Source organism: Eretmochelys imbricata, chromosome 27, assembly GCF_965152235.1.
Source record: "Eretmochelys imbricata isolate rEreImb1 chromosome 27, rEreImb1.hap1, whole genome shotgun sequence".
In the NCBI taxonomy this organism is placed as follows: domain Eukaryota; kingdom Metazoa; phylum Chordata; order Testudines; family Cheloniidae; genus Eretmochelys; species Eretmochelys imbricata.
The window spans coordinates 1,447,867-1,473,463 of record NC_135598.1 but is presented as its reverse complement, the minus strand read 5'-3'; the positions used below and the strand labels follow the sequence as shown (position 1 = coordinate 1,473,463).

At 42.9% G+C, this 25,597-nt stretch overlaps 1 protein-coding gene across 1 annotated transcript in view; it reads left to right on the top strand.

The window, feature by feature from the left end:
• MYO1D (myosin ID) overlaps positions 1-25,597 on the top strand; it is a 375,367-nt gene that overhangs the window by 84,686 nt on the left and 265,084 nt on the right. The window contains exons 2-6 of the mRNA XM_077806564.1: positions 15,472-15,680; positions 17,178-17,271; positions 20,999-21,164; positions 23,828-23,881; positions 24,928-25,023. Coding sequence (XP_077662690.1) covers positions 15,472-15,680; positions 17,178-17,271; positions 20,999-21,164; positions 23,828-23,881; positions 24,928-25,023 — 619 coding nt within the window. The remainder of the gene's footprint in view (positions 1-15,471; positions 15,681-17,177; positions 17,272-20,998; positions 21,165-23,827; positions 23,882-24,927; positions 25,024-25,597) is intronic.

The window sequence follows — 25,597 nt, the reverse complement described above, 5'->3', positions numbered from 1 at the left end:
TACAAAATATATTGGAAGGACAGAGCAGGTTGTGCGGGTGGGAGAAGAGTGGCACTATATGTGAAAGAAAAAGTAAAAATCTTAAATGAATCCACATGTTTCATAGAATCTCTATGGATAGTAATTCCATGCTCTAATAAGAATATAACAGTAGGGATCTATTACCTGACCAGGACAGTGATAGTGACGATGAAATGCTACGGGAGATTAGAGAGGCTATCAAAATAAAGAACTCAGTAATAGTGGGGGATTTCAATTATCCCCATATTGACTGGGCACATGTCCCCTCAGAATGAAATGCAGAGACAAAATTTCTCGATACATTAAATGACTACTTCTTGGAGCAGCTGGAACAGGAACCCTCAAGGGGCAAGGCAACTCTCGATTTAGTCCTGAGTGGAGCGCAGGATCTGGTCCAAGAGGTAACTGTAACAGGACCGTTTGGAAATAGTGCCCATAATATAATGACATTTAACATTCCTGTGGTGGGAAGATCACCTCAACAGCCCAACACTATGGCATTTAATTTCAGAAAGGGGAACTATGCAAAAATGAGGAGGTTCGTTAAACAGAAATTAAAAGGTACAGTGACTAGAGGGAAATTCTTGCAGGCTGCATGGACACACCATAATAGAGGCCCACCTTAAATGTATACCCCAAATTAAAAAACACAGTAAAAGTACTAAAAAAGAGCCACTGCAGCTTAACAACCATGTAAAAGAAGCAGTGAAATAAAAAGTGGAAGTTAAATCCTAGTGAGGTAAATAGAAAGGCGCATAAACATTGCCAAATTAAGTGTAAAAATATAATAAGAAAAGCCAAAAAGGAGTTTGAAGATCAGCTAGCCAAAAACTCAAAAGGTAACAACAAAATGTTTAAGTACATCAGAAGCAGGAAGCCTGCTAAACAACCAGTGAGGCCCCTGGATGATCGAGATTCAAAAGGAGCACAAAGACAATAAAGTCATTGAGGAGAAACTAACTGAATTATTTGCTTCAGTCTTCACAGCTGAGGCTGTTAGGGAGATTTTCGAACCTGAGCAATCTTTTGTAGGTGACAAATCTGAGGAATTGTCACAGACTGAAGTGTCACTAGAGGTGGCTTTGGAATTTAATTGAGAAACTTAACAGTAACAAGTCACTGGGACCAGATGGCATTCACCCAAGAGTTCTGAAAGAACTCTAATGTGAACTATGGTTTGTAACCTGTCCTTTAGCTATCTTCCAGTCATTGGGTACAGAAGCTGATTTAATGTAAGGCCAATATTTAAGAAGGGCTGTAGAGGTGATCCTGGCAATTACAGACCAGTAAGTCTAACGTAAGTACTGGGCAAATTAGTTGAAACAATAGTAAAGAATAAAATTGTAAGACACATAGAAGAACATAAATTGTTGGGCAAAAGTCAACATGGTTTCTGTAAAGGGAGATCAAGTCTTACTAATCTATTAGAGTTCTTTGAGGGGGTCAATAAACATGTGGACCGGGGAGTCCAGTGGACATAGTGTACTTAGATTTCCAGAAAGCCTTTGACAAGGTCCCTCACCAAAGGCTCTTACGTAAATTAAGTTGTCATGGGATAAGAGGGAAGATCCTTTCATGGATTGAGAACTGGTTAAAAAGACAGGGAACAAAGGGTAGGAATAAATGGTAATTTTCAGAATGGAGAGGGATAACTAGTGGTGTTTTCCAAGAGTCAGTCCTAGGACCAATTCTATTCAATTTATTCATAAGTGATCTGGAGAAAGGGGTAAACAGCGTGGTGGCAAAGTTTGCCGAAGATACTGAACTGCTCAAGATAGTTAAGACCAAAGCAGACTGTGAAGAATGTCAAAAAGATCTCACAAAACTAAGTGATTGGGCAACAAAATGGCAAATGAAATTTAATGTGGATAAATGTAAAGTAATGCACATTGGAAAAAATAACCCCAACTATACATACAATATGATGGGGGCTAATTTAGCTACAGCTAATCAGGAGAAAGATGTTGGAGTCATCATGGGTAGTTCTCTGAAGACGCCCATGCAGTGTGCAGTGGCCGTCAAAAAAGCAAACAGGATGTTAGGAATCATTACAAAAAGGATAGAGAATAAGACGGAGAATATCTTATTGCCCTTCTATAAATCCATGGTATGCCCACGTTTTGAATACTGCGTACAGATGTGGTCCCCTCATCTCAAAAAAGATATACTGGCATTAGAAAAGGTTCAGAGAAGGGCAACTAAAATGATTAGGGGTTTGGAACGGGTCCCATATGAGGAGAGATTAAAGAGGCTAGGACTTTTCATCTTGGAAAAGAGGAGACTAAGGGGGGATATGATAGAGGTATATAAACTCATGAGTGGTCTGGAGAAAGTGAATAAGGAAAAGTTATTTACTTGTTCCCATAATATAAGAACAAGGGGCCACCAAATGAAATTAATGGGCAGCAGGTTTAAAACAAACAAAAGGAAGTTCTTCACTCAGCGCACAGTCAACCTGTGGAACTCCTTGCCTGAGGAGGTTGTGAAGGCTAGGACTATAACAGGGTTTAAAAGAGAACTGGATAAATTCATGGAGGTTAAGTCCATTCATGGCTATTAGTCAGGATGGGTAAGGAATGGTGTCCCTAGCCTCTGTTTGTCAGAGGGTGGAGATGGATGGCAGGAGAGAGATCACTGGATCATTACCTGTTAGGTTCACTGCCTCTGGGGCACCTGGCATTGGCCACTGTCAGTACACAGGATACTGGGCTGGATGGACCTTTGGTCTGACCCAGTATGGCCATTCTTATGTTCTTAGGGTGGGGGAGAGCGAGCAACGGAGAGAGGAGGGATGGAGTGAGCGGGGTGGGTCTTTGGGGAAGGGGTGGGGCTTCGGGGAAGGGGTGGGGTAGTTCCTGGGTTACCCTGAGATTCAAAAAGTGACCTTGGACATAAAAAGTTGGAGACCATTGCTGTAGAGCTATCTCAGTATTACCTACATACCCCCTTCTCCTCTGTCACCACTCCCTGCACTTTGAGAGATGTGATAGTTTCATTATGATTTGAGATTCTTTTTAAAAACAGCCAATCATAGAAGATTAGGATTCGAAGAGACCTCAGGAAGTCATCTAGTCCATCTAGTCCAACCTCCTGCTCAAAGCAGGACCACCACCAACGAAATCATCCCTGCCAGGGCTTTGTCAAACCTCTAAGGATGGAGATTCCAGCATTCTCTCTAGGGAACCCATTCCAGTGCTTTACCACCCTCCTAGTGAAATAGTGTTTCCTAATATCCAACTAGACCTTCCCCACTGCAATTTGAGACCATTGCTCCTTGTTCTGTCATCTGCCACCACTGAGAATAGCTGAGCTCCATAGTCTTTGGAACCTCCCCCTTTCAGGTAGTTGAAGGTTGCTATCAAATCCTCCCTCATTCTTCAGTTCTGCAGACTAAACATAAACAAGCCCAGTTCCCTCAGCTTCTCCTCCTAAGTTGTGTGCCTCAGCCCCCTGATCATTTTCATTGCCCTCTGCTGGACTCTTTCCAATTTGTCCACATCTTTTCTGTATTGGGGCCCCCAAAACTGGACGTAATAGTCCAGATGTGGCCACACCAGTGCTGAATAGAGGGGAATAATCACTTCCCTTGATCTGTTGGCAATGCTCCTACTAATACAGCCCAATATGCCATTAGGCTTCTTGGCAACAAGGGTACGCTGCTGACTTATATCCAGTTTTTTATCCACTGTAATCCCCAGGTACTTTTCTGCAGAACCGCTTCTTAGCTAGTCAGTGCCCAGCCTGTATCGGTGCATGGGATTTTTCTGTTCTAAATGCAGGAGGACTCTGCACTTGTCCTTGTTGAACCTCAGATTTCTTTTGGCCTAATCCTCCAATTTTTCTAGGTCTCTGGACCCTATCCCTACCGTTCAGTGTATCTACCTCTCCCCCCAGGTTAGTGTCATCTGCGAACTTGCTGAGGGTGCAATCCATCCCATCATCCAGATCATGAATAAAGATGTTGAACAAAACCGGCCCCAGGACTGACCACTGGGGCACTCCGCTTGATACCAGCTGCCAACTAGACATCAAGGCGTTTTACCACAGGAAATTGTAAAGGTGTCTCCCTGCCCCAGGGAACAAAACCTGCAGGAGTTTCTCTGTAGTGGAGTGGGTAGCACAGCTTCCAGGTGGTGCGGGCTCTCTCCCTGTCTGAGGAAGTTACACAGCATGTCCTCTCTCATACTTTCTATTGTCCAGGTGTTGTGCCTACATAGCATCCATAGCTAAAGAAGTGTTAAAAACAAAAAAACCTAATTTGTATCAAAAAGACTTCTAGCACTGCCTAAACGTTGGGGAGGGACAGCTCGTGCTGCCCTTTGAAGCGAACAGAAATGAAAGTATTCTGTGTCTCCTATGTTTAGTGATTTAGCCGTCCCCCCTCCCCTCCCCAACAAGGTTAGTAGTTTGTAGCTTATTTTTAAGGAAGGGGCTTCAGTAAACATTTCAACTTCCAGTTTGACTGTCTTTGAAAGGGAATCTGTCTGTAATCCATGATGATTACTATATAGGTTTCAGAACTTCACTTTCTATTCAACCAGTGTGAAAACTGTAATTAGAGATAAGAGGCTCAACAGTTTGATACTTTCTCTTCTCTACTGCTAACCTTCTTAACATTTGTATAGCTTGCAAAGTCGGCTGTATAAATCAAGAGTTGGTGGTGTGTAAGAACTGAGTCAGCCTTGTAAAAGGAGTCCTTGCTGTAATATGACTGGATTGATGATGATAAGGTTGTGACACTGCAGTTTAGTTTATTTCCTATGAGAATCATTGTTATCGTTTACTGTGCTCCTTTGTAGCCTTCTGGTGGGTGCCCTTCACAGGAGACTTTACCCTGTTTCTAAGCAGGTCATTGTGAAAGTTGCTGATGAATGAATTACTTATTCCTTGCCCTGCCCTTTCTGTTCCATCCCATACAGGAAAGGAGTGGTGCAGAATGCACCGTGAATGGCATTTCCTATTTTATTAAATTGGCAACATTTTAACTTAACTGAAACAGTTCAGAACCATGCAAAGGAAGACTTAGTTTTTCTAGAGCACAGTCCACCAGCAAAACCTAGATTTGAAATTGATTTATGGCATGAATTAAAACATCTGGGGCATATTAAGAATCCTATCAGGACTTGGACTGTTTTTTCTAGGAGCAAAGGTGGTGGTAATGACTTGACTGGATGTTCTTTTTTCTAACTATAGTAAGGAGAAAGTATTGGCTACACATTTCCCCCTCCTTATTTCAATCTCAGTTCTCCTGGTTTAGGGATTATTTGCATTATCATGAGTTATGAACAATTTACTGTAAGACTAACTTAATTCCTCTGTGCCTGTTTGAGAGACAAGGGTACTTTTTTTAGGTGAACCTTGAAATAGTGCTTAATATTGATGAAAGAAGACTGGAGTTGCATATGGAAAATTGCACTTGTACCTTAGAGGTATACAGGAGAAGGCCATTTAACCAGTCCAGTTAAATTTCTTCAAAAGCTGAGGGGACCATCTGTTGCTGATTTTGTGTCCAGATAGGAAGCTATACATGTCTAACTTATTAAAAATAGTGTGTATATGCTATTTCACTGTCAAAGGTTCACTGGAGTTTAATAAATCAGGTTTCTCTACTGATAACATCCTAATCTGTCCTGTGTTAACATACAGCTTGCCCAATCTAGAGTAGAGTTTTAAACTTAATGTTTTAGCTAACATGTTTTAAAAAATACAGTGAACTGCACAGATTCAGTTTGAGCTTAAGTATTTGAAAAATAATTTTAAGAGTCATCGACAGACATCCTTCCTCTAACCATACATAGCACTTAAGAGTACTTGATGTGTTCAAACTCTGTATGAAAACTAAATTTTCTAGCTTTGTTTGAGTTGTCCCAGCAAAGAGAAAATCCCTTATTTTCAGTGAACTTCTGTCAAACTACATGTGTATGCTGTAAGATGACTGCTGTGTTAGTGCATGCTTCTAAAATGCAAGGTCCTGATGGTTTAAAGGTTTTTTTGGGGGTTTTTTTTGCATTTTTCCCTTTACAAGCTAAGTATGATATTTAGTGGGGATTACTCTGATTGCTGTGGTGAAAGTAATGGTCTCTGGAATGTGCATATCTGTATCTACGGTTATCTGTCCCCATTATCATGGGGTCTGACTATCTCACAATCTTTTAAATGTATTTATTTTCATAATCCCCTCATATGAGGTATGAAGGTACTGTTATCCCGTTTGCACAGATTGAGACATGAGGCACAGAGACTTTGTGTCCAAGCCCAAGGTCACGCAGAAAGTCTATGGCAGACCAAGGAACTGACCTGGATCTCCTGAGTCCCATACTAGCACCCTAATCTCAGGGGCTGTCTTTCCTCCTATGCATATGGATAATAAGGAAAAAGGGAGAAATAAATTGATCACACTAATATTAAATGTTCCATTTATTGTTGATAAGGGGTTAATGATGAATCTTTTAATAGGTCAAATGAAAGTACAACAGCTCAGTCTTTTTAACAACCTATAAGATGTTATATGGATATGCTTATGTGACAGGTTTGGTGGGACCCCATCCAGTGTGGGGTGAGTGTACCCTGTCTCCCTTAGGGTGTAGGGGCAGGGTGTAAGCAGCCCATGTTTATGCCTCTTTAGCCAAAGTCAATGTATTTGTGCCAGGTAGCAAGGCCTAGGGGCCAGAGTCAATGGCTTCATCCTTGTTAGGAGGGCAGTAAAGCTTAGTGGTCAAAGTAAATAGCTTTGCTCCAGTCAGCAGGGCTGTAAGGCCTAGCAGCCAAAGTCAGTGGATTTATCCTAGTCAGCAGGGCAGTGAGGCCTAGGGGCCAAGTGGCCTCAGTCGAGGAAGGGGGCTGCCACACACAAAAAGTGGTGCTGGCAGCCCAGATAGGGGGCCCAGGCCCTTCCTCTCCACGAGGGCCCAGTCCAGAGCCCTGGTAGTGGCAAGAGCACTTGCCGCTGCATCAGTGGGGGTCCAACCAAAACACTCTGACTCAAAGTTCTGGGTCACTAACTGAGCAACTATCTAATTCCCCTGGACTGCTTCCTACCATGGTTTCCTCTGCTGTGGTCTGGGCATCTCCAGGTTCCCCAGTATGTGCTGTCCCCAGTGACTATGGACTCTGTGGGGCCTCCTGGCATCTGCCTGGGTTGCGGTGTCTCCAGCTCCCCTGGCTTTTGGCTTCAGCTGCTCCTCAGCTGGAACCTGCAACTTGCATCCTTCTTCACCAGCAGTCAGCCCCAACTGAGCTGAACTGCTCCTTTTTATACTAGTGCATTTGGAGCATGCCCAGTAGAGTTGAGTGGGAATGGCTTCCTCAGCCCACAATGTGAGATTAACCCTTCCTCGTCCAGTGTGGGGCAAGTGCACCCCGTCTCAGCTGATAACAATCTCTAGCACACACACTACTCATATCTGTGATGTGCTTATAACATCTATAATTTATTAGCCCTTTATAAACCATGGATTTGTGGAACCTTAGTATAAAGCATTTAAGCACTGTTAAAATTAAACTGAAATTAACTCTTCACTGGTGGTTTAAGAGGAGCTTCATATAGTGATAATTGTTCTATTTCTGAAGTGGTCTCTGGTGTGGTGGAGGAAAGGACAAGATTGAATAGATGCATTGGGTCCTGCACTTTTGGAATAGCAGTTTAACTTTTAAGTGTGTGTGTAAAACAAAACATTGTATAAGACACTCAGTGCCCAGATAAGTAGTGAATGGATCCCACAGCAGACAGCCTTCTCCCACAGACAAAATAGAAACTGATAGTAATGTCTATACCTACTAGTTCTTTTAAGATGTGGTCAGGTGACTTTATTCTGGAATGCTTTTCTTAGAGGCTAATAAAATGTATCTTTGATAAATGAAAATTTTAATTCTTGTGTAATAGCTAGAAAACAATCTAGCTCTGAAAAATCGGTAAGTTCATGTTATTCTTCATGTTAACTATCTCAGAAAGTAAACTGAATTTTATAAACTGTGATCTGACAGAGTGAGGTTATCACTTGAGGTCCCAGCTAAGCATGAATGGACAACTCACTTTCAGTGCAGGGGAGCAGTGTTGTAAATTCCCTTTATAACTACTGTTTTAACTGGCACATTTGGAGTGGGGGTTGCATGGTAGGGTGCTTTTCTTTAACAGCCTGTATTCTGCAAATGTTTTGAAATATGGGTTCCAGCTCTTGCCAGCTAACTTTTTCTTTGTTTGTACTGAGTGTGTTTGAAGTTGCATCATTTCCTCAATAAGAACAGTGTTTTATTTTTGACTGTAGCATTTGTCAGGTGGGAGGAATTCTAGCTTTCAACTACTGAGAGCTAAACATTAGCGCACTCTGGTGGTGGGTCCATTATCAAGAACCTCAGCAGTTTTCTGATTTCTGTAGTGCCTCTTTCTGTGCAGCTAGTCTCTTGGGTGTGTAATGGGTTTCACTGTTCTTTGGGAAAGGAAGTTACTTTGACTTATAAAAAAGTTTCCATGCACTAACCTGTAAAGTTTCCTTCCTTTCAAGTACCGACTAAGGACCTCACAGAATACTGACTGTTAAAATAGCCTGACATGTACTCTGTGTGTCTGGTATTTACGGGACTCTCTTCATTGTATTAAGGATACTATTGAATGTTTTGGTGAACTTGAACCAAAATAGTCAAACTAATGGGGAAGAGGCATGTTTATCCTGAGTAGTAATAGAATCCTGCATATAGGGTTTGTCTCCCCCCTCCCTGTCACTCTTCTCTCCTACACTTTTGTTTCTGTCCATTTAGGTATTGTTTTTCTGGCTTACCTGTTTGTATTCACTTCCTATCTTTCTTTTTGTTACTTTGTACAAATTCTTAATGGTATAAAGATTTAATTTAAAAAACAGACCCAGCATTCCTGATCCTTATGCAAAATATTTACACAAGAGTTAAATATTATGACTTCCCTTAATAGCTACTGGATCGTAAACCTCAAAGTAGCAAACTGAGAACCCAGGAAATATACAGTGTACTTGTAGTTGTGTTGGTCCCAGGATATTAGACCTAGAAAATAGTGAAGCAGATAATAGATGCAGTTAATCTTTATGGAAACATAACCTCTACAGAAAAATGCTATGTCTTTTAGGTGAGAATGGAGCTTATTGTTACTGGAAGTAATGTAAATCTACAGGAAAAGGTATGCCTGTGGGAGTGTCATTATATGCAGGTATGGATGGTGGTTTGTCTTCACAAAAATGCCATTCTGCTGACTTTTAATAATGAAAAATCCACTACTGTATTATACATACAGCACTGAATTATTTAAGATAATGTATGTGTTGACGTGCATCCAGTTGGCAGAGTATCTTTCCCATAGCGAGCTTTGTAATAAAGTTTTGAATGGATCTGGAACCTGTATTTTGTGCAACCTTGCAGTAAAGTGGATTAGGGAATCTCATGTTGCTTGAACCTTCCAGTTTGGACTGCAGTCATTAGGCTACTTTTTACTCTTTCATAAGTTCTTATTTTTCTTTACCCAAGAAGAATCACAACCAAAGAAATGCAGCTAGAAAAACAGCCACAGCTGTTCTTGGCCTGCAGCAGTGCAGTACTCCACTGTTGTCTGAAAAGAAGCTTTATCAACAAGGAGGGGTACGGAAGGGAAGCTCATAGTTTAGGAACATCTAAACACAACTATGTGCAGTACTTAGTATAATTTTAACACAAGTATTAAGAACTTAAGCTTTGGACAGAAACATCCATGGTCCATGAATTCAGATACCCTTAAAGTAAAATCTGTTATGGTGAGACATGCATTTCCTTGTTAGAGCCCTGAGGGAGGCCCACCTCCTGTGCCACCCCTACCTATCTGATCCAGTACCCTGGGAGCTTTTCCAGTCTTGGGATCACCTGGGAAATAATAAATGTGTGAATTTGTTTTATGAGAAAGTATTACAATGTTAACAATTTAAAAATTGACAATTGCTTTATCAGCAGGGGTATTTCAGATTTGTTTAAATTTCCAGCTGAGAGGGAGGCTTCTGAAGCAGATCAGTAGATCTTTGGCTGTCATCTGCCTGTACCAAGCTGCTCCCTTGTAGCTGACTGTTTTGATTTTCTGCCCGTTCACTGGAGCACCTGGAGAATACCTCTAGGCAGAGGCGGATGAAGATTTATTGGGATCCTGGGTACAAAGAACATTTGGGCCCCCTACACCCAGGGGGCCTAGGGGCCCCAGAATTGGTGGGGGGCATGCCCCCGCAGTTTTAAAACTAGGAGGGCCATGCCTGCCCACTTTCTAACATGGACGTTGTCAGAGGTGATATGTAGCTGTGGCTAGTGGGGGACACAAATGAGAGGTTCTGGTGGGTCACGTGCCCTCCCCCCAATTTTCAGGACATTTCTGTTGCAGACACCTAGTAGTGAGGAGACAGCACTCCCCTTGGCAACGGTGCTCCCAACGTGTCTGTCTGTGCAGCCTGGGGAGGGAGGAAGCAGCAGGGCGGCTGTCTGTATTATTATAGCCCCTGGGAGTCTCAGTCGTGGACCAGGACCCCATTGTGCTAGGCACTGGCTGCTGGCTGAGCTGCTCCTCTGCCATAGGAAGCTGCTTTTTCGCCTTCCCTGCTGCTGGAGTCCCATGCATTGCCTCTGCCTCCGCTCCCTGACTCCCCCCGAGGGGTGGTATGCAAAGCAGGCAGCAGCACTGGGACTCCAACAGTGGGGAAGACGAAGCAGCCCCATGTGGTGGGGGAAGGAGTTCAGCTGGTCGCCAACTGCTTCCTTCCTCCCCTGGGCTGCAGGGACACAGGGAGAGTGCTGCTGCTGGGGGAGTGCTGTCTCCTCACTGCTGGGCATCTGCACCGGAGGCATCCTGAGAAATTCGGGGGGGAAGGGGGCATTGTGACTCTGCATGTCTCCCCCCCCCGGCCTCGGGCAGGTGCGGAGCGGTGGCGGCAGGGAAGCTGATAAGATGATCATCTTCCCTCCTGTAAAGTGCAGCCCCTGCTAGTGGTACCAGCCTCTTCCCAGTGTGGGGAGGCTAAGGTGGGCCTTAGGCCTCACCCACCACAGGGTCCTGCTCCTCCTCTCTTCCCCAAGACCCCTAAGAGCCACTCAGGGAGCCTGGGCCACTGTGGGGAGGCCCAGGCCCTCCACCTGCCCTGGGTGGTGGTCTTTGTGGGGGAGGGGATAGGGTGGGGTCTGGGGGGGGGCAGGGAAGAAGGAGCAGGGGGTGGGGCCCCAGGGGAAAGAGGAGGAGCAGGGGTGGGGCCACAGTTCTGGTGCTAATCGCCCTCCGTAATTCTACAGATTCCAGCGCTTCTGGGACCCCCAAATTAGCTGTGGCTCCATGGTGCCGTGCATTAATCTGCCACTGCCTCTGGGCTTCGTAGACACAGGTCAAAGTACAAAATCCTCAGCTGCTGTGAAGAAGGAAATCAAATTGTATTGGGAGAGGGAGGATGACAGAAAGGAACTGCTGCAAAATCCCAGAGTAATGGCTTTAGAAAGACACAGATCCAATTGGTATACCTCCCGGAAAAGATCAGCAGGGTAATAGAGAATATACTCTGCTTCCCATGGATTCCCTGCTTCCAAAAAGTCACGACTGTGTAAGTATGGAAGGAACTATTGAATGAAAAAAAAAATGCTAGAAGATTCTTTAACTTAGCCCGTGTGCACATGCTCTGAGAGGGGAAGCCATAAGATTCAGGGAAGAACTACCAGGGTCTTTTCAAAAGCAAAAGAGCCATCCCTGTTGACCAACGTCCTGAGTTTTTTATCTCCACAGCACCCAATACTTTGACCTCATCTTCAAGTTACATAATTCATAACTTTCAGTAGCTGGACAGAGAGTTTAAGTTACATTCCTTGACATTTTAATGTCTTTGTCTCCCTTCTAAACAAAATCTACTGATCTGCTTCAGAAGCCTGCTTTTCAACTGTAAGTTTTGATAAAACAAATCTGAAACACCCCTGCTGACAATTATTAGCTTCAAAAGTGTTAAATAGTTTGGGTTTCTGCCCAAAATCATCCCTCCAAACTTCACGTATTTGTACAAAGTACAGTTAGGAATTGGAAACCGCCAGGATTGAGTCCGATTACAATTACCGTGGGGGGGTGGGGAGAAGCGATGCTTCCTTCTTGGTTCTTTGCAGGTAAATTGGCATTTTAAGAGTTGGTGATGGGACCCTATATTTTATACCACACTTGAAACTGTTGTTTAGTATCATAGCTGCCCTCCAAATTTCTTTTTTGTGTGTAATCAGTTGTTTCTGTCACAATAATTGTGTGGAAGCCAATATATTTCAGTCTTACTGCTAATTTAAAAGTATTCATTTTTCAAGAAAATCGTTAATTTTGAGTTGCCTTCAAAGTTCTCTCTGTTCCCACACCAAAGAAAAAAAAATTAAATGTAGGTATGAGCTGAAAAACATTCCTTCGGATTTTCAGCTCCCTAATAAGGAGGATACTGATTGGGAACATGTTCAACCATCTTCAGGGGTCAGTCCTGGGGCCATTTTTGTTCAATATTTTCATTAATGATCTGGAGGATAGCATGGACTGCACCCTCAGCAAGTTTGCAGATGACACTAAACTGGGAGGAGTGGTAGATATGTGGAGGGTAGGGATAGGATACAGAGGGACCTAGACAAATTAGAGGATTGGGCTAAAAGAAATCTGATGAGGTTCAACAAGGACAAATGCAGAGTCCTGCACTTACGACGGAAGAATCTCATGCACTACTACACACTAGGGACCGAACGGCTAGGCAGCAGTTCTGCGGAAAAGGACCTAGGGGTTACAGTGGACCAGAAGCTGGATATGCGTCAACAGTGTGCCCTTGTTGCCAAGAAGGCTGACAGCATTTTGGGCTGTATAAGTGGGAGCATTGCCAGCAGATCGAGGGACGTGATCATTCCCCTCTGTTCGACATTGGTGAGGCCTCATCTGGAGTACTGTGTCCAGTTTTGGGCTCTGCACTACAAGAAGGATGTGGAAAAATTGCAAAGTGTCCAGCGGAGGGCAACAAAAATGATTAGGGGGCTGGAGCACATGACTTATGGGGAGAGGCTGAGGGAAGTGGGATTATTTAATCTGCAGAAGAGAAGAGTGAGGGGGCATTTGATAGCTGCTTTCAACTACCTGATCGGGGTTCCAAAGAGGATGGATCTAGACTGTTCTCCGTGGTAGCAGATGACAGAACGAGGAGTAATGGTCTCAAGTTGCAGTGGGGGAGGTCTAGGGTGGATATTAGGAAAAACTATTTCACTAGGAGGGTGGTGAAGCACTGGAATGGGTTACGTAGGGAGGTGGTGGAATCTCGTTCGTTTGAGGTTTTTAAGGTCAGGCTTGACAAAGCCCTGGCTGGGTTGATTTAGTGGGGGATTAGTCCTGCTTTGAGCAGGGGGCTGGACTAATAACCTCCTGAGGTCCCTTCCAACCCTGATGTTCTATGATTCTGTGATTCTAACTCAGTTGTCCTGGCATGACCAAGACCATACATTTAGTGATGCAAGCTGAGCTTTTTAGAAACCGATCTGCTGAATCACATACTTTAACGGATGTGCAGCAAAACTGAAGACTGTAAACCCACCAAGACTCCAGCTCAAGGACTGATGCAGTGTGTGCACTGTAATAGCTACTATATTCCATTCATAAGCAGTGGAAAAATAGTCAGATTGCTGCTTTGTGGTAAAGATATGACAATGCATTTTAAGAGAGAAATCTCAGAGCTGTGCTTTAGTTAATGGACAATCCTGAAATCTCTTGCTTTGCTTTTTATAAAAGTGTTATGATGCCATCTAATGTTAGTCATAACACAAATTGCATACTGCTACTCAATGCAGTGGTTCTCCACCAGGGGCCGGGGTAGGTTTCAGGGGGTCCTCCAAGCAGCCAGCATTAGACTTTCTGGGGCCAGGGCAGAAAGCCAAAGCCCCACTGCACGGGGCTGCAGTCTGGGGCTCTGACCCCCGCCACCCAGGGCTACAGCTGAAGCCTGAGCAATGTAGCTTTGCAGGGGCCCCTATGGCATGGGCCCCAGGCACAATTGCCCTGCTTTCTACCCCTTTTATAAGTGGAAAACCAGTTGTTGTGACACAGGTGGGCCATGGAGTTGTTAGAGCGTGTTGGGGGGGGGGGGGCTCAGAAAGAAAAAGGTAGAGACCCCCTTCTTAAAAATGGCTGTGTAGAAACTCCAGACTACTTTTATTCATCTCTCCACAAGGAGGACTGATGCCGCTGAGGGTTGATTGGTTAATATTAGTCGTAGCTATCTCCTTTTGTATACTCGTCTGGGACTTGATAGTTTTCAAACTTCACTTAAACATTGGGGCTGTAGTTCCACTCTGGGCTCCTTACTGTGAAGAGCTCCTTTTGAATGGAAACAATCATTAGGGTTGAAAGTTGGATTTTCCCCCCCTGAATTGTAGGTTAATTCACTGTCTTACAACTTTCCCCCCGTAAATGTCACCAGAGCTCTAGTTCTGGCTCCCAGATTTCTGTGCATCTTCCTGGGCCATGCAGTGTCTAAGAGCCTCAGAACTTAACATCTGAAAGCAAACCTCTTCTTCTATATATCTGGTTTATTTAGGCAGGTGGATTAGAAACTCCAGTGTTTTTTATACACCTTTGCTCTATTGAATTCAAGCAGTGATTTAAAATTTACTCCAGCCTGAGTAAAATAATGTCTACAGCAAATTCTGTGCCTTTGTAGATCACGAACTGTAATAGAAATATCTGAAATGCATGTTGAAAGGCTGGTTGGGTATGTATGTGGAACAAAGTGTAATCTTTGGTTTCAGAGTAGCAGCTGTGTTAGTCTGTATTTGCAAAAAGAAAAGGAGTACTTACGGCACCTTAGAGACTAACAAATTTATTTGAGCATAAGCTTTTGTGAGCTACAGCTCACTTCATTGGATGCATTGTAGTGTAATCTGTGGTCCTAAGCTTATGTTTGCAGTATTGCTGTAACCATGTTGGTCCCAGAATATGAGAGAGATAAGGTAGGTTAAGTAATATCTTTTTTTGGACCCACTTCTGTTGGCGGAAGGGACTAGCTTTTGAGCTTCACAGAACTCTTCTTCAGGTCACCTATTACGTTTGAAAGCTTGTCCATTTCACAAACAGAAGTGGGTCCAATGAAAGATATTGCCTCACCTACCTTGTCATAAAGTTTTGCAGTAATACTCAGCAGGCAAATCTGTATCTAACATTTTTCAGGTGAAACACCAGTGGTGGTAATTTTTGTAAGTAGCGTTTGATTCAAAATCAGTCTTGATTCATAGTCCTGTTACCTGAATACCTAAAATGACACATTGACGTACCATGTATGCTGAATAGAAAGCTTTTCCTTAGTAGTATTTTATTATATTGTAAAAAAGTGAAAAATATTTGTATCAAATGACTGGTATAATCAAATGGACAACTTGGATGCAGAATACAAATTCTGATTTATTACATTTGACTAACCTTCCCCTTCGGCTCTCCCTGGGCAGGTTTGATAAGGGACGGATCTACACATTTATTGGTGAAGTGGTGGTTTCTGTGAACCCTTACAAAAACTTGAACATTTATGGTCGTGACATGATTGAGCAGTACAAAGGACGGGAGTTATATGAGAGGCCCCCTCATCTCTTTGCAATTGCTGATGCTGCTTACAAGGCCATGAAGAGACGATCAAAAGATACCTGCATTGTAATATCAGGTAAGGTGGAAAAGCCTCTCCTCACTACCTGAGGACTAGTTGACCCTCCTTGTGAAACTCAAGGAAGGAAGCAGAACAATTTGTCTAATGTTACATTTGCTAAAGGGAGAATTTCACTATGTTCAAAACTTTAATTTGCGTATGAGCCTGCATCTATATCATTCAAATACAATTGTCTAATTCAAGAACTTGTAGATTAAACTAATTATTGATCCATATTATACTCCATGAGGGAATTCTGCTCCAAAAAATTAAAAGTTCTGTGCCGAAAAGAAAAATTCTGCACACACTATTTTAAAATTCTGCAAATTTTATTTGTCAATGAATATATGTAGAGGTTCTGGCATGGCAGTGGGGAGCACAGGCCACTGGCTGCCTGGAGGTGGGGTGAGGCTGCACCAGACCCTGATACAGCCCAAGGGCTGGGTCTGTCCCAGAAACACCCCAGGACCCTGACCCTCTCCCACATGCACACCAGGAGTGGGCAGACAGGCTCAGCCTGGCAGGATCCAAGTGTGGAGGGGCTTAGTGTGGGGGGAATCCATGTGTGGGGTGAGAGAGTTCTGTCTGGAGCAATCTGGATGTGAGCGGCTCAGTGTGGGGTCCGAGTGCAGGAGGGATCTGGATGCATAGGAGCTTGTTGGGAGGGTTCTGAGTGAAGGGGCAATGTACTCTGCAGGGGGGTTCAGGTTAAGGTGTTTAGGGCTCCACAGGGGGGATCTGTGTGTGGGGGTCTCAGCGGAGCTGATCTGGGTGCAGGGGTGAGGGTCCGGATGCAGGGGAAGCAAAGTAATCTATGAATTTTGCACATGCACAGTGCCGCAGAATTCCCCCAGGAGTAATGTTGTTGTGTGGTGATAACTTGAATGTGAGTCCCTTCCTTATAACACCCGCAGTCTGGTTGAAGAATGGTTTCCGGAAAAAGCCTGTAGCATTCAGTCCTGTTCTTTCTTTGAGGACTCCCTTCCACCTTAGATGACTTCGGTTAGTGTTTTGTCTTCTGTTTTGATGGCCAAAGCTAATTGCTTGCCATGACTCTAAACAGTGGGGGAGATGCTCATAGAGGGAACTATTGCCATTCAGATCCTGGCACGTAGTTTCCATGGTATCCCTATGCTCTAGCAGCCTGCGGAGCAAGAGACCCAAGATAGCTGCTGAACAGTAGTCTCTTGTATTACAGTTCACAGCATTGCTGCCAGCAAGCCACTGCATGCCAACCTTTTCCCTCTAACAATATCCCTTCTGATCCTCTGCCTGCTTGGCCTTACAAACCTGTGAAATCTTTTATTCGTTACTGGTTTTAAGTTAGCATAGTAATGGCAGTCAGGCAAGGTTACATTGGTATCAAAAACACCTCATATCTCAAATAAATAAGAAAACGTAGAGAAGCCATCAAAGCAGAATGACATGATTGCAATGATCAATGACTTACAGTATCTTGATTTTTTTTAAATCTCTTCTTTGCTTATGGTACTACTTTGCTGTTTGTGTCTTCAGGTGAGAGTGGGGCTGGGAAAACTGAGGCCAGTAAATACATTATGCAATACATAGCAGCCATCACCAATCCCAGTCAGAGAGCAGAGGTTGAAAGGTAAGGGCTTTACAGAAACTTATGGGGGGAAAAATAGTTTTGTATCCTGATACCATGATACTGGGCACTCTTGATATACCTGTCTTCTTTTCTTCTACTTTATAATTGCATGAAGTTTTCATATCAATTCATCCTTTCCTGCAGGTAAAGTTTTGGACTTAGGGAAAATTTTGAAATGTAGATAAATTGCTAACAGATAATTGGCTAGAAGTGTTGGGAGTATAACTCAAGCCTTTGCACTTCTAAATTGTAAACAATGCCCTGAAATTAAGTTTCTGCTGAGGTATCAGACACACTTCATGGAACTAAATGTACTTGTACATTCAATTCATGACAAATGGGATGTTGAACAGAAGCAATACACTCTAATTTTAGTCCAGCATTTCATGTTCATGCCTATCAGGCATACTGAGTAAAAGTATAAAAGTCTTTAAATAAATGAACATGGCATACTGACAAAGAAAATTAAACTCCCACCTTGGAACTAACTCTCGAACAACTTGCCCACCGTGCAAGAAACTGAGAGAGAAACTAGATGAGTATTTCAGGGGTGCAGACTCAAATTTAGACAGACTAACCAAGAAAGTAAATTCTACAACCAAAGGTTTTCCAATGAAAATGCTCACTCTCCAGCTCCCCATTCATGTCTAGGGATTGTTAGCAAAAGTTCCCAGCTGATTTTCCAGTGTACCACCTATGCATGTTATCTGTCTAAAGTGGATTCCTGGTTACAGGGAATAAGTTATGTATTACAATGTGTTTGAATTCAGCTAAATTTAAATTTATACATCTAGGATCAAAGAATTTGGGCCATACTTACAGGATGGGGAACTCTACCCTGGTAAGCAATGACCCCAAAATCTTTTCCAGAGTCATACTGGATAATCAACTGAACATGAGATCCCAGTGTAATGCTGTGGCCGAAACAGATAACAGTCCTGGGATGCATAAATATGGAAATCTCAAGTAGGAGTGGAGAGGTTATTTTACTGGGTGCTGATGTGACCACTGCTGGAATACTGTGTTCAGTTCTGGTGTCCACAATTCAAGGATGTTGGAAAAATTGGAGAGGGTTCAGAGAAGAGCTACAAGAATGACCGAGGGGTTAGAAAACCTGCCTTATAGAGATACATTGAGCTCTTTGTAAAATACAACTGGCTGTATTTTAAAGAAGCCTTATTGAGGGCTCAGGAACAAACCATCCCAAAGTGCAGAAAGAATAGCAAATATGGCAGGTGACCAGCTTGGCTTAACAGTGAAATCTTTGGTAAGCTTAAACTAAAAAAGGAAGCTTACAAGAAGTAGAAATTTGGATAGATGACAAGAAAAATATTGCTAGAGCATGCAGGGGTGTAATCAGGAAATCCAAGGCACAATTGGAGTTGCAGCTAGCAAGGTATGTGAAGGGTGACAAGAGGGATTTCTACAGGTATGCTAGCAAAAAGTTGTTGTTCAGGGAAAGTGTGGGACCCTTACTGAACGTGGAGGTAACAAAGTGGCAGATGATGTGGAAAAAGCTGAAGTACTCAATGCTTTTCTTTGCCTCAGTCTTCCCAGACAAGGTCAGCTCCCAGGCTGCTGCACTGGGCAACACAGCATGGGGAGGAGGTGATCAGCCCTCAGTGGTGAAAGAACAGGTTAAGGACTGTTTAGAAAAGCTGGCCATGCACAAGTCCATGGGTCCAGCTCTAATGCATCCAAGGATGCTGAGGGAGTTGGCTGATGTGATTGCAGAGCCATTGGCCATTATCTTTGAAAATTTGTGGTGATTGGGGGAGGTCCTGGATGATTGGAAAAAGGCAAATATAGTGCCCATATTTTAAAAAGGGAAGAAAGAGAACCCAGGGAACTACAGCCTCACTTCAGTCCCCAGCAAAATCATGGAGCAGGTCCTCAGGGAATCCGTTTTGAAGCATGTGGAGGAGAAGAACGTGATCAGGAACAGTCCACATGGGTTCACCAACGGCAAGTCATGCCTGACCAACCTGATTGTCTTCTATGATGAGATAACTGGCTCTGTGGATATGGGGAAAGCTGTGGATATAGTTTGACTTTAGCAAAGCTTTTGATATGGTCTTCCACGGTATTCTTGCCAGCAAGTTAAAAAAGTATGGATTGGATGAATGGACTATAAGGTGGATAGAAAGCTGGCTAGATTGTCGGGCTCAAAGGTTAGTGATCAACGGTTCGATGTCTAGTTGGCAGCCGCTATCAAGCGGACTGCCCCAGGGGTTGGTCCTGGGGCCGATTTTGTTCAACATCTTTATTAATGATCTGGATGATGGGATGGATTGCACCCTCAGCAAGTTTGCAGATGACACGAAGCTGGGGGAAGAGGTAGATACGCTGGAGAGTATGAATAGGGTCCAGAGAAATTGGAGGATTGGGCCAAAAGAAATCCGATGAGGTTCATCAAGGACAAGTGCAGAGTCCTGCACTTAGTAAGGAAGAATTCCATGCACCACTACAGGTTGAGGACCAACTGGCTAAGAGGCAGTTCTACAGAAAAGGACCTGGGGATTACAGTGGACGAGAAGGTGGATATGACTCAGGAGTGTGCGTTTGTTGCCAAGAAGGCTAACGGCATATTGGGCTGTATTAGTAGGAGCATTGCCAGCAGATCAAGGGAAGTGATTATTCCCCTCTATTCGGCACTGGTGAGGCCACACCTGGAGTACTGTGTCCAGTTTTTGTCCCCCCACTACAGAAGGGATGTGGACAAACTGGAGAGAGTCCAGCGGAGGACAACGAAAACGATTAGGGGGCTGGGACACATGACTTACGAGAATAGGCTAAGGGAACTGGGGTTATTTAGTCTGTAGAAGAGAAGAGTGAGGGGGGATTTGATAGCAGCCTTCAACTACCTGAAGGGGGGTTCCAAGGAGGATGGAGCTAGGCTGTTCTCAGTGGTGGCAGATGACAGAACAAGAAGCAATGGTATCAAGTTGCAGTGGGGGAGTTCTAGGTTGGATATTAGAAAACACTGTTTCACTGGGAGGGTGGTGAAGCACTGGAATGCGTTACTTAGGGAGGTGGTGGAATCTCCATCCTTAGGGCTTTTTAAGGCCTGGCTTGACACAGCCTTGGCTGGGATGATTTAGTTGGTGTTGGCTGTGCTTTGAGCAGGGGATTGGAGTAGATGACCTCCTGAGGTCTCTTCCAACCCTAATATTCTATTCTATGATTCTTTGAATTTATTTAGCTTAACAAAGAGAAGGCTAAGGGGCAACTTGATTACAGTGTGTAAGTATCTACCTAGGGAACAAATATTTAATAATGGGCTATTCAATCTATCAGAGAGAGGTATAACAAGATCCAATGGCTGGAAGTTGAAGCTAGGTAAATTCAGAGTGGAAATAAGATGTAAATTGTTAACGGTGCAAGTAATTAACCATTGGAAAACATTTACCAAGGGTCCTGGTCTGTTCTCCATCCTTGACAATTTTTAATCAAGATTGGATCTTTTTTTGTGAAGATCTGCTTTAAGAATGATTTTGGAAAAGTTTTCTGGCCTGTGTTATACGGGAGGTCAGACAAGATGATCACAGTGCTCCCTGGGAATCTATGAATCAGGACACATTGAATCTTCTTGTAGAATATAACCCTGCTGTTACTAAAGCCCTCTGAAAAGCATGATTTATGTCTGGAAAAAGATTGCACTAGATATCTGGGAACACACTACCTACACTTGTGCTGTTCTCTTGCCTTTTCTGCTTATCTGTACTAGAGTGAAGAACATGTTGTTGAAATCCAACTGTGTGTTAGAGGCCTTCGGCAATGCCAAAACCAACCGTAACGACAACTCCAGCAGATTTGGAAAATACATGGATATCAACTTTGATTTCAAAGGAGACCCAATAGGTGGACATATCAATAACTACTTGCTAGAAAAGGTAAGCTGAGTTTGACTGTAATGTGCTAGGCTGTCTTCCCATGTATGGTTTCAGAGTAACAGTGTGTTAGTCTGTATTCGCAAAAAGAAAAGGAGTACTTGTGGCACCTTAGAGACTAACCAATGTATTTGAGCATAAGCTTTCGTGAGCTACAGCTCACTTCATCGGATGAATACTGTGGAAAGTGTAGAAGATCTTTTTATATACACACAAAGCATGAAAAAATACCTCCTCCCACCCCACTCTCCTGCTGGTGATAGCTTATCTAAAGTGATCACTCTCCTTACAATGTGTATGATAATCAAGTTGGGCCATTTCCAGCACAAATGGCTCAATTTGATTCTCATACACATTGTAAGGAGAGTGATCACTTTAGATAAGCTATTACCAGCAGGAGAGTGGGGTGGGGGGAGAGAAAACCTTTCGTAGTGGTAAACACCCATTTTTTCATGGTTTGTATGTATAAAAAGATCTTCTGTACTTTCCACAGTATGCATCCGATGAAGTGAGCTGTAGCTCACGAAAGCTTATGCTCAAATAAATTGGTTAGTCTCTAAGGTGCCACAAGTACTCCTTTTCTTTTTTCCCATGTATGATTATTTGTAAAACATAGTATTTGCCATTTTAAATGTCTCCTGAACTTACTTCAAATAGTTTATTGAATATCCATCATAGGATGACTGTCACTTCAGAACTAGACCGTAATTTTCCCCCCCAGGATCAATAAAGGTATGGTTGCTAAAATTAAGAAACTGTCAAAGCACCGCAACCAATTTGTTGCAGCACAAACACCTTGAAACCATTGTTTTCAGAGCTCATTCCATCATAGAACTCAGGGGATAAATAGAAAGGTTTCAGAATGTTTTGTCTGTGCTTTGTACCCAGAATAAAATCTGATATTAATTTACCATGTGTAAAATTGCTTCCCACAGACATTCTTGCACTGAAGTCTCACTGGTCAAGCAAAAGTTATGAAGATTTCTGTGTGTCTGCAAGAAGTGGTGGTGTGGTTTTAGAAATATTGCATTGAACTGATGCCATAGCTTTACATGATCATCTGTTAACTTTTATTACATATTCCAGGAGAGTGATGGAAACAATGTCTTTCATGTCATTTTAGACTGTACAGATTTGACAGCATCTGGCAACATTTTTAAACTTCTGTCTTTATTTCTCTGGAACCTAGTTCCAGAATAAACATTTTGTTGTATTTAGTGTTTAATATGTACTGCTTTGACCCTAGTGACACACTAAGGGAAAATATTGTTTGCAACTGCAATGGCTTGAACTCATAAGGCTTTTTATAAAATGTGTTTGACTGCACTATGCTAAGTTCCTGTTTCTGTTTAAAAAAAAAAAAAAATGTTATTCTGAGGCTTTAATGTTAGCCCAATTGGGTGATGAGGGCAGGCAATGATTTTCCATTGCTGCGTATAGAGGTCTGATCTTAAGTCAGCTACCCTTGCATGATCATACAAATCGTCATATTTACAACAGCCACCTCACTAATTCTCACTGACTTTTTGCTAATCCACTAACCTGGTAATTCTCACAGGAAACCTAGTTGTTTCACTCTACTTCTCAGCAAGGATTTAATAGCAAAAGATGGCTCTGTAGTGAGCTTTTATTACTAAGACATTATTATTACAAAATATTCTGCGCTTCACCAGCTAGTTAAGGATTTAAACAAAACTACATTATGCTATTCAAAGGCCTGGTCTATACTACAGGGGGAGATGGATCTAAGTTACGCAACTTCAGCTACGTGAATAACGTAGCTGAAGTCGACGTACTTAGATCTACTTACCGCGGGGTCCACACTATGCGATGTCGACTGGAGATGCTCTCCTGGCGACTCCCCTTGCGCTTCTCATTCAGGTGGAGTACAGGAGTCGATGGGAGAGCGATCCGCGGTCGATTTAGCGGGTCTTCACTAGACTCGCTAAATCAAATGCTGATGCATTGATCACTGTGCGTTGAGCCCCCGGTAAGTGTAGACAAGGCCAAATTATACGTTTTGTCATGTGGTATCAGTGACTCCTGGCTTAACTTACTCATTATTTTGCAAAATTCTGTAGTTGGCAATGGTTCTGAGTCACTATTGTGAATGTGAAGTTCCACTGTAGCTAACAAGAATTCCCCTAAATCTTACACTGTGGGACTAAGATTCAGTGAAGATGTGAATGCCTCTTGCTCCTGCCAACATTGGTCTTGGGTTAAAAGGGAAGCATAACTTGCCACTGCTTTACCTGTTCTGGTATGTTAGCAGAAGAGTTTACCACAAGAGTTCCCTAACTGTGGACCCTGGAGCACTTGCTGGTGATCAAGTGGTGCTGTTTCCTATTTCATATTAGATGCTCAAAATAGTTTATGTGAGTTTTGCATATAAGCAATTACCATGGTCACTACAGGGGGAGTCATCTTTAAAAATATCCTATTGTTTGTATAATTGAATAATCTGTGTATGACTGGGCTGTACACTCCATGGGACAGGGACTGCCTTGTGTCATACACAGCTAGTAGTGATCAGTAATACATTTGTAGGGTAAAAAGTGCAGGAAGAATTTTGTTAATGATAGTGAATTATTGCATTGGCAGACTTAAGTAAAATATTTAAGCACACTACTAGTATCTAAAAATATGTCTTTGTATCTCCCCCCCAGTCCCGAGTGATTGTGCAGCAGCCAGGAGAACGAAGCTTTCACTCTTTTTATCAGGTTAGTGTTTGCCTACTCAAACACATGGAAATTAGCTGGCTCATTCCTCTGCTCAGGGGACATAGAGGCAAAGCAATTAACACAGTCCCTCTTGCATGCTTTATGTAAAGGGGTGCTCTGTGTTATCACACTTGGGGCCAGTTTTCTGTTTTTTCAACCATTTCTAGGTTGACTGAAGATGCCTAATTTTGGAGAGGGGGCCATGGAAAGGTGGAATATTCCTCCTCATCCTCCTATTTATTAACACATTTGTAAACTTAGTAGTACTTCTGAGCATATGGTACTATACCTGGACTTTGGATTAGTACTTCATTAGCAGTACAACTAATGTCCTCTTTTCTCATGAGGCTTCTGTAATTTGGATTGAGCTAGTTTCGTGGCATTGGGTACATTCATATCTTAACTTAATATTTTTACTTAAGTGCCTTCAGTATTGTTTGTGGTAAGCTGATGCCTCTGTGTAGGCTCTTCTGGGGAAGAAGATGCCCCTCATCATACCTCTTTGTGAAGAAAATGATCAACATACCTGCCTTACTTTGTTCAGCACAGTTTCTGATATTTGCCACCATGGTGTATACGGCACTTTGTTTCCAACATGTGGCAATTTGAAGATGTTTCCATTGGGGAAATTACATGTGTTTGGTCCTGTGTGCTTGCCTGAAAACATCTGTATGATGATGCCCCTGTGCAGAGGTTTTGACTTCTTTTCAAGATTGTTGCTTTAACAGCCTTAAAGGCAACCACCTGGAAGGTGTTTTTGGCTCTGTAATGGTGGAGACTGTGTATATGATAGCCACAGTGCTTACACAGCCTTTCCCTGTGACTGGAAAATTCACTGCATGATGCTTACTGGCTTCAGGTGCCAAGGCTGTTTGCATATTAGTAATGGAAATAGAAAGTTGTGGTCATGCCTAACCATGCATGAGGAAGAAGGAATTTATTCAATGTAGCAATAAATGAGTAACTTATGATGTTACACCGACTATGAACATACTGGATGGTGTTTGTTTTTTTGATTGATCGTTTTTTAAAATACTATTTGACAGCTTCTCCAGGGAGGTTCTGATCAGATACTACGCTCTCTACATCTTCAGAAAAATTTCTCTGCATACAACTATATCCGGGCCGGAGGGCAGTTAAAGGTGAGGATGCAGTCAATTAGTTTCAGGTAACCTGTTCTAAAGTTGTAAATGCATCTGGAAGTGGTATGTTGACTTTAGCTGTACATCCTTGCTCACAGTTATGGGAAGATATCATAAGAGAAATGAAGAATTCCAGCCACAATCTAAAAGACTGGGCAACTACCAGGCTGTCACCCCCAGCTGCTGTGGTGGATTGCTGTGCCTTGTTGCTGCTTCCTCACTGCAGCACCTGCCAGTATGATGAGAGGGCAAACAGCCTGGGTGTGGAGTACAGGCAGTCAGTAAAGGGGCTCTAAGAATCAACCTCAACAGCTCATGGTCTAAGTGGCTTCATATAAATTGGTTTCGTGTAGGTATGTGGGACTTTGGTTATTGATAGCAGACCCCCAAACAAATTGGTTCCCGATGCAGGCACCATTATGACCTATTTTCTATCTCATGCCTTTCATGGAATCTCCTTTAGATCAGTGATACAATCCAGTCTTCTTCAAATGCACGTGTCCATTCCACTTCAGGTTTGTACATGCCCAATGCACTGTTGGAGATTTTTCCCTCAGCGGTACCCATTAGGGCC